The sequence below is a fragment of the Hyperolius riggenbachi genome, chromosome 4 (assembly GCF_040937935.1).
Source record: "Hyperolius riggenbachi isolate aHypRig1 chromosome 4, aHypRig1.pri, whole genome shotgun sequence".
NCBI lineage: Eukaryota > Metazoa > Chordata > Amphibia > Anura > Hyperoliidae > Hyperolius > Hyperolius riggenbachi.
Window position 1 is genome coordinate 155,973,399 of NC_090649.1, and position 12,438 is coordinate 155,985,836.

Consider the following 12,438-nt stretch of genomic DNA (forward strand, 5'->3'; position numbering starts at 1 on the left):
AATGGCAGTTGCTCCGTCCAATTGCCAAAAAAGTGTACGGTGAGCAGGGAGGCTGTTCAGCATCTTTGTATAAATCTCTTTTAGTGAGTGTCTTGATAAAGAATACAGGCCATACTGGGAATCCCCTGTGGAGAGATGGACTAACCCAAAACCTGTCGGTAATGTCAGATTTCTACTACTTACTGTAAATGGAGAGAAGTCATTTATGGCTCATTTTACTCAGGAAGAAACATACTTCTTATTTGTATGTAGTTTAAATTTTAAGATTTTCGCGCCAGTTCCTCTTTAAGTTTATGGTGATCGAAATGATCGTTCACAAGACAGTCATTTGAAAACGAGCAATCACTGCGGTGGCTGCATTGTGCAACATTTTTTAACTAGGCTTTGTTAAACAATGTCACAAAAAAATTGCAGTAATCGTGTTGTGAGTACAAGACTTTTGTTGTGTGGAATGGAATTCAAAAACAGTTTAAAGCCTTTGACATTACTGTATGTTTGCTGGATGTCACATGAGGCTGCCTCCAAAAACATCTGTCACTAGAACACTACGGCATTTCAAGCTAGCTTAATATTTAAAAAATGGTCAGGACTAGACTTATATAATATTGGCCACAATTCACTAAGCTCATCTCCTGTCTTTAACAACGATTCTGAGATGTTTTTACTGTTATTACCATGGTGATAAATCATTTAGTATTAACTAAGCAATTTACCTCATGCAATCCTTAAAATAAGGATTCTGTCCTTAAGTTAAAGAGTAATCACTAACGTTAACTATTGAATCCCTAAATTAACAACTGAATCCTAAACTTAAAGACATGATGTTAATTCGCAGGGAAGTTTTCAATGATAACAACTGTAAAGTGTGCGAGGAATTATCACCTGGCCTGAGCTGTTGTTATGTGGAGTATTACTCAAGATTGCAATGTAAAGCGAAGGATTCTGAGCTGTCTCCTGTATTTTATTCAAAAGGGCACTCTATATAGAGAGAAATACACACAGCAGGCACACAGAGAGGGAGAAAGAGAGACTTCAAGCATATGTATACACACACACACTGACACTCACATACAGACACAAACACATACACACACAGCCACACACACAGACACAGGCACTCTATCTCTCTCCCTCTCTGGCTGCCATACACAAGCTCCAGGCTGGCTATATACTTGCTATAATCTGCATATGCTCCTCCCCTCCCTATCTACTGCATGTTTTCACTTGCCTTATTATCACTAGCGTGATCTTAGTGAATTGTGGCCATTGTGAAAAGTATAGGGGGTGGGGGCCTGTCATGCCAGAATATGTGTGCATCACAACTTTTTATAGCTTTTTAATTGCCTTTCTGTAATGGCATCAATGCACTTTTTCACATTTCTGCCATTGCAATAGCTGTTGCCATTGCTGACCTTCTAGACATTGCTAGTTCCTTGGCGGTCAAGCCCAGGCTAGGTTGGTTATAGACTTGGAACAAACATACAATTAATGAAGTGATCTGCATGTTTGTGCATGGCTTAATTAGTGGCAATGCCATGGGATGAACTTGAGTAATAAGAAAAAGCAGCACAAGCAGCTCTGACGTTTCTAAGAAGACACGCTCACTTTAAATATAGCTGACTAAATCTCTTTCACCTGTCCTACCAGTCACATTCTTTTCCTCCCCATGCTCATCCTGCATGGTCATCCTATGTGCTCCACCCTCCTGTGTTGATCTCCCACCTCTTCTCTAATCCTCACCAGGTGTCCACATTGTATAATCTGCTCACCCATTTTAGCCACTCCCACTATCCAATCTGATTGTTTGAATCCAATTGATGATTAAATGGCTCCAAGTCCAAGAATATAATGATTCATCAAGTCTGAAAGTAGGCTTGCACTAAATAGTAGGCTTGCACTATTATAGCATATGCTTTACCAGGGAAACAAACACATGCCTATTAAAAATCAATATTTAAATATTAATTGTTTAACCACCAATAACAATCAGATTATACCATAAAATGAATTAAATGTTGATCAGAATGCCACCACAATCACTAGCTTTATACTGCCTGATCCAGTGCAAAGCTGTGCAGAATTTCTATAGGCAGTAGCATTGTTAGGGAGTCTTGCCCAAGGACCCCTCACTGAATAGGTGCTGGCTGATCAGGAAGAGCCGAGTTTCAAACCCACGTCTCCTGTGTCAGAGCCTTAACCATTACACTATGCAGCCAAAACAATCAATTTAAATGAAAAACAATAAACTTTCAACTAATGATTAGCAAAAATGTATCCTAGCATGCTAATTCTCAGTGGGTGAGACAGGAATTTAGCCTCCATCTGTTGGTTACTTCACCAGCGGCTAGCTAATTGCCAGCTCCTGGCTTTGATTGGCTCAGTTTCTTTCTGTTCCTGGGTCAGTGTAGATTTTTATGTTTTATGAATTATAGTGCAGCTTAGATTTTAAACTGTATCAAACTGAATTTGTGTTCAGAGGGAAAAAAGTTAATTTCACTTATGAGTAAAGCTTGATTATCTGGAAATCACTGACAAACAAAATAACAGTTTTATCACCTTCAGGAGTAAAAATAATGGATTGCTTGAGGTCATTACATGGCTCATTGCTCTCCTCTTGGGACCAATGCTAACCTTTCAACTGCTGCCAATCCCAGACTTACTACTGTTCACACCCCTTGCTGTAGGTTATGCACAAGAGGGGATCCAATGCACAAACATATAGAATGTGTGACATGAACTGACCCCTCCGCATTTTACAACTCGATAAACAATAATAATCACAATGTTTGCATTGCCTAGTAACCTACATCCCTCCTGAGGTATTTTCAAGGACATATATTCCAGATGTAATTGCTAACAGTACAAACAACACAGTGGAATAATTCACGTCCCCCCCTTTCCCCCTAGTCTTAATAAAATATTATGGTAACTCAGTTTGTGGCCTTACACAGGATGTACTAATTCCGCTGACAACTTTCAATATCAAACTTTATTTGTACAACAACATTGCGTCAGATTGTGTGAATGGGGAGCCGCTATCATTATTTACTTAAGGCGCAGTAGGTGTTTCAATGAAAATAATAGGGTCAGACATACACCTTTGTTTTTAGGAAAGGATTATTTGAGGAATTCACTGTATAGGCGAGCATGTGTTACCAGGGCGTATGAAGAGGGTGCCAGCCACCAACATAGATGACAAATAAACAGAGCAGTCATTTGTCCAGTTATTGAAGCAGCAGGCTTAGCTTATTATCTCAGTTGTGGTCTGCATTCCCAAACCCCGTGTCCTGAGCTAAAATCAACCTCACACAACATGCAGTCACTCCTGTAGTATGAGAAGCCTCCAAAAAGGTTTCCTTTCCCATGAAGCTGACCATATACAGGCAATGGCATGCCATTGGTGTGTAACTGAGCTGAAATACATAGCTGACAATGCCACTGTTCACAGCATTTAACAAGCGTTCTGCACTGCTTTTGGCAAGCGGGACAAAAAAAAAATATGAGTTTTATAGAGTAGTAAAATCAGGATTGTTTTTGAGAGAATGTTTTGTTAAATGAACACAAAAAGAAGGGTGGATGAAAGAGTGAAAGGGAAATCCATGGGGAATGCTATGGGTCATTTGTAGCCACAGGGTGCTCTGCAAATCTTTATGTCTCACTAAGTATCGCCATACGTACTTCTAAGGAGACAATATTTTTGCCTATTGGCATTTTTTAAACTTGACAGGAGCTTGCAACCCTCTCCTGAGCCACATTAGTGCATTACTTTCTGTGCTATTCCTGTGACATGCATACACCCATAGCAAATTGTATTTGTAGTAAATAAATCTCGGCCTGCCAGGTTCTATTAAAGGAAAGTTGTTGTGGTTGTGTGCATGACTGCAATCTCCTAATTCACTGACATTTCAGCAACGGTCCCAAAACACAGACAAGGGTTGCAAATGGTACAGCCCCAATGACTGATATTTTTAGGTTTGTTTGCAGGATCAGTTTTTGGAAATCAGGTTTTATGTACTGATCCCCTTTTATACAATCTGGGGTATTTAGTTTAGGCATGCATAGACAATACGACGGTCAGCTGAAATAGCTGATACTGATTATTGTAGCTGACCTCTTGCTGTAATAAACTCCTTTCACTTGTTGAACAAAAGGTCTTTCTTGGCCAGAAACACAGTTCTCAGTCTTGGATTCTTTTGGCCAGGGGTCAGATTAGTATGACATTTTTATGGCAACATTGCCCAGTGAATGGGGAAACTCTTCTTACTGCTGCTTCAACACACCTTACTTTCTGCCAAAGTTTGCCATTTGAAACCCACGACAGAGTAGCCACACAAGAAACATGCATTCAATTTGGTTTCAGTACTAAAGGTGGCCACACACGATACAATAAAATGATCCGATTTTGCGGCAATTCGATAAAAACGATCGGATCTCCCGAAAACATCGAAAGCTTTTTTTTTCATTCGACTGAAAAATCCGATCGGATTTCCCATTTTCTTCGATTTTTATCTGTCCGGAATGCCAGATATGTTTCTTCAATTTCTCTAAAGATTGTATGGTGTGTGTTAGATTGTCAATTTATTAATATACACACCCAAGCAATTTTCTCAGTTTCCAATCATTTTTATCATAATTGGGGAAAAATTGAACATAGATGTGTGGTACATTGGTCATATTTTTGAAATGTTACAACCGTTAGAAAAATTGCTTGCAATTCTTAAATTGAACAGATATTTAAAAGATTGTATGGTGTGTGGCCACCTTAAGGCTCATCTCTGGGAAAGCTTTTAAAGCTTTTAAAATGAACATGTGAAGATAAAATTACCATACTCTCCAAAGGGTCTTCTTCATCGAGTGCATAGTCCTCTTCTTTCTGAAGGTCCTCTTTACTCGAACACTGTTAATCCAGCGCAGGAGACTTGGGCGCAGGCGGCGCCACCATAGGCCGTAATAGGAATTACGGCTACAGCAGCGCACAGGGAATAACTTTGGCGCCGTCAGAAGACTGAGCTGAAGTTACTTTTAAAACACAATAATTCGGCTTCCAGCAATTGCTGGAAGCCAAATTATTTTATACCCCCACTATCCATGGAGAGGGAATAGTATTTAACACAGCCAGGAACTTGTGCAGCAGCAGGATCAGCCATATACTGGCTGTATCCTGCGCCCAAGTCTCCTGCGCCCATACCTCTCGCATGCCTCTTTATTTGCTCCAAGTGCAGCTCATCCTAGTTTCTTTGGACAAACTGCAGATGTGACATATATTTAAATGTCCTTATCCAGTGATTGCTACGGAGCTGTGGGCCCCTATGCAAGTTTTACATTGGGCCCCAAAGTACTCTATACATAACAATTGATATGGTGCAACAAAAACCTGCCAAGAACATCCACAGTGTCAGAGCTGCAAGAAGGGGATTGGGAACAGCTTGTTAATGATTACTACTATTCAAAGCAACTATAGAAGTGAATATTACCAGCACAGGACTAATAGAGAGCTAATACTGCGGTTGAGGGAGGGCCCCATGGGACTCTTCTGGCCCAGTGGCCATAGTGCAGTCACAACCTCTGCACCCCCTATTGCTACGCCATTGTCCTTATCCTGTTACAATAAATGAGAATACTGGACTGAGAAGGACAGTATCCCTCTTTGCCTGCCTTTTCTTGGGATCCTTATTTGTCCTCAGCTCAGTGTGTTCTTTCATTCACATTCTCATTCAAATCATCTACATACAGAGGGCTGGATTTAGGGAGAGTTTGGTAAGCCCAGCACCCCCAGTGCGGTTTCTTTTACCAAAAATGGTAAGTATGCTAGTTTAGAAGGTTTATTCGGGGTATTTGGGTTAATGCAAAGTAGGGTTAAGCTGGCCACACAACTTATAATTCAATTGTACAATCTCTGTGTGTGGTAAAGGTGCATAGGTCACTTAACACTGTTGTTCGTGATTGCTTTTCAAAGTGTTTAAATGAGCACCCTAATGCCCACTGAGCTCTGATGCACCATTTTTCAGAAGGTTGGTTAACTAGGTATTTACTGTATAATGTAAACGTCTAGCGCAGGGGTGTCAAACTTATTTACAAAGTGGAAAAAATGTAGCTCTAAGACCAAGTCGCGGGCCAACCTCAATGTCTAGTGGCCATCTTTCTTCCTTTTAAAGTTCCCTGGTGTCTAATGGCCCCCTGTCCAACCCCTATATAGTTCCCTGGTGTCTAAAGCCCCCCCTCCCCCCTTCAAACCCTATACAGTTCCCTGAAGTTTAGTAGTCCTCCCTCCATTATACTGTTCCTGGTGTCTAGTGGCTCCCTCCTCCGCTATACAGTTCCCTGGTGTCTAGTGGCCCCCTCCTTCCCCTATACAGTTCCCTGGTGTCTAATGCTTTCCTCCTCCCCATATAGCTTCTCTGGTGGTCTAGAGTGGACCAAACATAATGCAAAGTGGGGAAACCACCCAAGGGACAAAACTGATGGCTTAGATGGCTGGATTTGGCCCACAGGCCAGAAGTTTGACATGTATGGTCCAGAGTAATAGTAATAGGCTACTGGATTTCAGCTTGCTGGAAAACAATACTATCCCAATGCACTAACCAGAAATGTTCTGTAACTATATGCAATGATATACAATGTGTTCTATTTCTCTTGTTTATTTACATGCAGGGTCAAACAATGGAACCAGCCACTATGTTTACCCAGCAGGTACGGCCACCGGCGCAAGCCTACCCTGGCATTCAGCAAGCACAGGTAACATGACTACAATATATCCCATTTAGCAGATCTTCCTTTCACTCACCCGCCTAACTGCATGGGACACTTTCCGTTCACAAGGAAAGCCTGTTATATTAAATTAAGGAAAACTATAACGAGAAGAATATGGAGGCTGCCATATTTATTTTCTTTTTAAGGAATACCAGCTGCCTGGCAGTACTGTTAATCCTCTGCCTCTAATACGTTTAGCCATAGACCCTGAACAAGCATGCAACAGATCAGGTGTTTCTGACAATATTGTCGGTTCTGACAAGATTAGCTGCATGTTTGTTTCTGGTATTGTTCAGACACTACTGCAGCCAAATAGATCAGCAGGACTGCCAAGAAACTGGTATTGTTTAAAAGAAAATACATATGGTAGCCTCCACATTCTTCTCACTACAGTTGTCCTTCAATGATTTTTATTTTTTAAACTTTTTTTTATTGTGAATTGCACAAAAATGAAATACAACAACGTATGAAAGAACTTACTATGATAGTACGCTATAGCAGAAATACATGCAAAAGAGGAACCATCATAAGGCAAAAGTCTGGACTCACAGGCTTGAACATATCCTAAAACAGTATAATATAACACAACATAACATCTCGCAATAATTACTGTATAGCAATCCAAGCTAACAGATCAACTAGCAGTATCCATTTCTGCTTCTGACAATTCAGAGTTTTACTTCATGTAATATGTATCCATCCTCGGGGTCTAACCCCAAGTCACCACTAGTCTCCTGTCCTCCAGTATCGCTGCTTCCTCACATTCCCCCCCCCCCCCCCTTTCTTAATGGTTTTATTATACACTAGATACCATTGGTGACAGTAGGCTGACACATTCTTTCTTTGATGATCTGAGATTAGAATAGGTGAGGGCAGTCTCTGCAAAAGTTGGGAAGGAGCAGAAACCCTTAAGGGGGCCACACACCATACTATTTTTAAAATATATGTTCAATTCAAGAATAGCAATCAATTTTTCTGACTGATTGTAACAATTCAAAAATCTGACCAATGTACCACACACCTATGAGTAGAGATGTACAGAGGTGCCAGTAGGATAAAAATCACTAAAAACTTTTAAACCGTTCGGGATGCGGTGGTGGACCAGCCAACCCAAAACAGACCAAAGTACTGTCGGTTAAAGTAGTAAACAATTTATTCACATACTCCTAAGACAAGTTGCAACGCGTTTCACAGGCAAAATCCCGCTTCTTCAGGCAATAAACAACAGGAGTAACACACAGCACGGAGTCAAATCTACGCTTGGCACCTCTGTGAGAGGTGCCAAGCATAGATTTGACTCTGTGCTGTGTGTTTCTCCTGTTGTTTATTGCCTGAAGAAGCGGGATTTTGCCTGTGAAACGCGTTGCAACTTGTCTTAGGAGTATGTGAATAAATTGTTTACTACTTTAACCGACAGTACTTTGGTCTGTTTTGGGTTGGCTGGTCCACCACCGCATCCCGAACGGTTTAAACATTTTAGTGATTTTTATCCTACTGGCGCCTCTGTACATCTCTACTCATCAAGCTATCCACCCTTGGTGGAAGGGTGTCACACCCTCCCTTTTCCCCTATCCACAGAGAGCGACGTCTTAATCCTGAGTGGGGACAGGCTTGTTCTCCCCACCTGCCTTTTCAGTGGTTGCCTTGAAGGTAACCCTGGTTTGTAAGTATACTACTTACGTTCTATTTCCTCTCACCAATCTTCCAATACATACTACACTATATTGGGCTCTCGGTTTTCTACTTTTTATATCACACACCTATGTTCAATTTTCCCCAATCATGAATAAAATAATTGGAAGCTTAAAAAAAATTGATTAGAACTGAACATCAAGTAATTTACAATCCATCACACACCATACAATTCTTGATAAAGTTGGTCTGAAATTTCCAACATGTCCAATCTCCAAAAATCGAAAAAATTGGGAAACTTGATCGGATTTATCGATAGAAAACAAAGAAAAGCTCCCGATTTTTTGGGACAACTGAAATCGAATTGGTGAAAAATAGGATCTTTTAATTGTATCACGTGTTGCCACCTTTAGGCCCCCTTTACACTAAATCAGTTGCTCCCAGTTATAACTGAAAGAAAACTGATTTTCAAAGTAATGTCCATGTGTTCTATGGCACAGTTCCCACTATATGCTTTTTCACTGAAAGCTTTTTCACAATGCACTGCTATGGAAAAAACGCGCATTCCAACGCATACTGACGCATGCTAAGGCATACCAACGCATTAAGTGTAAAAGGGCCCTAAGACAAACAGCCATTTATGCACATACATTTAATAATAATGCATGGTAACTTGGGCGCCTGCTGTTGCCTGAATATTCTACTATCGGCTCCCCCACCTATTCCAAACGCTAACCCACTCTATCTATGACTAAAACTAACCCCCTACACTAACCTAGTGTTCTGCTATATGGTAACCAAACTCCTGCACCCGTTAATTGCATTATTGCCCATATCCATAATTTGGCTATACTGTAACTCTAGTGCCGATATCCGCAGTTTGGCTAATATAGGCGCCCATTATCAACCCTCACCACCTGCTATTCCGGTTGCCAGACTTCAGCTATATAATAACTTTTCCCTGGTGCCCAGTTTACTCAGTTTTCGCCCTAGTCACCAAATACATTGCAGTCTGTGCAGTGCCTAATTTACCAATCACGCTGTGACCAAAATAAACTACTTTGGTTCATGCACCATCTTTAAAGATCTATCTATAGTAAACATAATCTACATATATACACATAATAAACACTTTAAAGACACATACACTCTAAAAACTTAGTAGGTTATAGACTTTCAACACTTTGTTGTAATGTTACTTATGTATATGTATTGTTGTGTATCAGCCCCTTCTACATGGGTATACAATGTATGGCACTCAGGTACCAGTACAGCAGAATCAAAGCGGGAATGTCCTACTCTCACCTACTTATAATCCCCGGACCAATCCCACTACTCCTCCAAGCTCCGCCTTAATAGAACGACTGCGGCAGATGCAGCAACAGAGCACCGGATATGTGCAGCAGCAGGGAGCTGCCTACATACAATCCATGGCAAGTTCTCAACGGTAAGGTCCTAATCAAATTACACCAGTACATGGCATGTGTGAACTGAAATTGGTTATATAATTTACCTCTGTGTATAGAGCATGAAACAAATGTTCTTCCATGTTTCAAATACCTAGATAACATCATTTTACTATTGTGCAGTGTCACCTTGCTGTGCCAGCTAGTGCAGCAGCATCCACTCGTCTTCCTACATTCTGCTATTAAAGGACCACTAGCGCGAAAATTTTAAAATTTAAAATGCATGTAAACATATACAGATAAGAAATATGTTTCTTCCAGAGTAAAATGAGCCATAAATTACTTTTCTCCTATGTTGCTGTCACTTACAGTAGGTAGTAGAAATCTGACATTACCAACAGGTTTTGGACTAGCCCATCTCATCATGGGGGATTCTCAGCATGGCTTTTATTCTTTATAAAGACATTCCCTGAAAAGGATTTATACAAAGATGCTGGTCAGCCTCCCTGCTTGCTGCACAGTTTCATGGCAGTTAGAAAGAGCAACTGCCATTCACTAAGTGCTTTTGAAACTAAACAAAACCCTAAGAATCCCCCATGAGGAGATGGGTTAGTCCAAAACCTGTCTGTATTGTAGCCATACATCATGCCCTTGGCGGCTGATCAACCATCCGATTTGATTATTATAATTGAATCGGATAAAAATCGGTGCCGCCAAATGTATGGCTGACTGACAGTGCAACCAATTTCAGGACGAAATTGGTCACATAAGTCGTGTGGCGGTAATGGCGTGCAATTTCAGGTTGATCGACAAACGTCACAAAAACCCTGGCGTTGTCCCCCCAATGTTAAGTGTCCCCCCAGTGCCCCGTGCATGTTATACATTACCTGTCCATGACCTCCGCTTGTCCTCCGCTGCTCCGGGCGCATTCCGCTCTACATACACATGTCCCCCACGTGGTTTCCTATTAATGGTGCATGTATGACATCAGCCGTCATACACACAGCCACGTCACTAGGCAACCACGTGGCACTCATGTATGAAGAATAGAATGCGCCTGGATCCAGCGGGGACAAGCGGAGGTCATGGACAGGTAATGTATAACATGCACGGGGCACTGGAGGGACACTTAACATTAGGGGGAATGCATTGAGGCGGCGAGGCGGTTGGATGCAGCATCACAAGACTGATTCCAGATCGATTTCAGCATGAAATTGATTGGGAATCGGCCTGTGGTGTATGGGCAGCTGACAGATCTCTCTCTAATCAGATTAGATTAGAGAGAAATTTGTCTCTTGGTCGAATCTGCCCATCATCACTAGATGTATGGCGACCTTTACACTTTTGCCTTCCAAGCCAGAACTTCCACTCTGAAGGGGAAAGTGCAATGCAGAACATCTTGCTTTCCGCAACAACGTTCTCTCTTATCCCTAGCACTCGATTAGCAGAGCAGCACAAACTTCTTTCTGCTCTCTACACTAAAAGTAAATGTTTTTGCACACAGGCAATGCTTTCAAATGTTCTTTTATGTACTTAAGAGGAGGGAATGGGAGGGTGATAGAAGGAACATCGTGGCAAACCTACCTCTTCTTGTTATGGAATGAGTGATTACTGAGACCAGGGAACGAGGAGAGAAATGGACAACACACTGAGGTATGTAGATCCAGCATGAACAGACCTCTGTGCTTACTTTAGGTTGCTTTGCCTTGGGCCAGGTATACTTTAAGCAACATCTTCATAAGCTCACCCATCATACACATGCACACATACATCCTGTAAAACTATGCAGTGCCGGCGGGACCGTTATTCAACACTTGGAATGCTGTTAAATGTCTAAATGCCGTCTGGGCCTGTAGGCTTTAGGATATTGTTATAATTGTTTTCAGCTGAGAAGTATATATTTATTCTTGTGTAAATCTAGAAAGAAGGCATGCGTTTGAACTTAAAGCAACTCTGCCATTAAAATCCCACTTCACAAGAGTCAGAAGGACATCTGTATGACTTGTTTGTCATGTATGAAATTTGCTACCCTGGCTTCAACTTGATAAAAGTAAAAAACATATGAGCAAAGGTCTAACTAGAAATCACAGGGCCTCTTTCCACATTTTGGAAAGGAATCTATTTAAACGATAAAGAGTAACTGTACACCATACAAGTAGTCACGTGGCATGCGGACTAAACTTTGACGTTTGTACTGCTTCACTGCAACCATTCACTGAATACAATCCTTCAAAGTGCCTTTATTCTCCCCAGTAAAGCTTCTGTTTTCATTGGTAGTCTTTGTCTCCCCCTAGTTAAATCTTTTGTTTTCATTAGTGGTATTTGTATTGCGCCAATAAGGATTTCAAAATGTAACAGTGGTGTAAGGCTTGACAGGTTATGTCCACAATCAGTTCCTATGCCCCAATCTAGTGCCACGGCTCTGAGCCCGGGCCCACGGTCTTCACCTATAGACAAGACCCTGCGTGATCATGACACTATTTGTCTCCTGACTACGGTTACCCCCAGGTCTTAATGTGCAAGGCATACAGACTGAAGTAGAGTGGATAATAACCCGCCAGAACCCCACTGGGGCAAGTATAGCAAAGTTCAACAGTTCACAAGTATCAAACAGGACCAGTACCTTTGATTTAGGAGGATGAGGCCCTCA

The 12,438-nt window shown here is 41.4% G+C and overlaps 1 protein-coding gene across 13 annotated transcripts in view; it reads left to right on the forward strand.

Moving 5' to 3' along the window:
• Window positions 1–12,438, forward strand: part of MED12L (mediator complex subunit 12L) — a 742,320-nt gene that overhangs the window by 696,268 nt on the left and 33,614 nt on the right. For 11 of the 13 annotated variants that reach the window (XM_068280808.1, XM_068280810.1, XM_068280809.1 and 8 more), the window contains 2 exons: window positions 6,652–6,735; window positions 9,609–9,829. In XM_068280808.1, coding sequence (XP_068136909.1) covers window positions 6,652–6,735; window positions 9,609–9,829 — 305 coding nt within the window. The remainder of the gene's footprint in view (window positions 1–6,651; window positions 6,736–9,608; window positions 9,830–12,438) is intronic. The other 2 variants (XM_068280818.1, XM_068280820.1) reach the window with 2 other exon arrangements.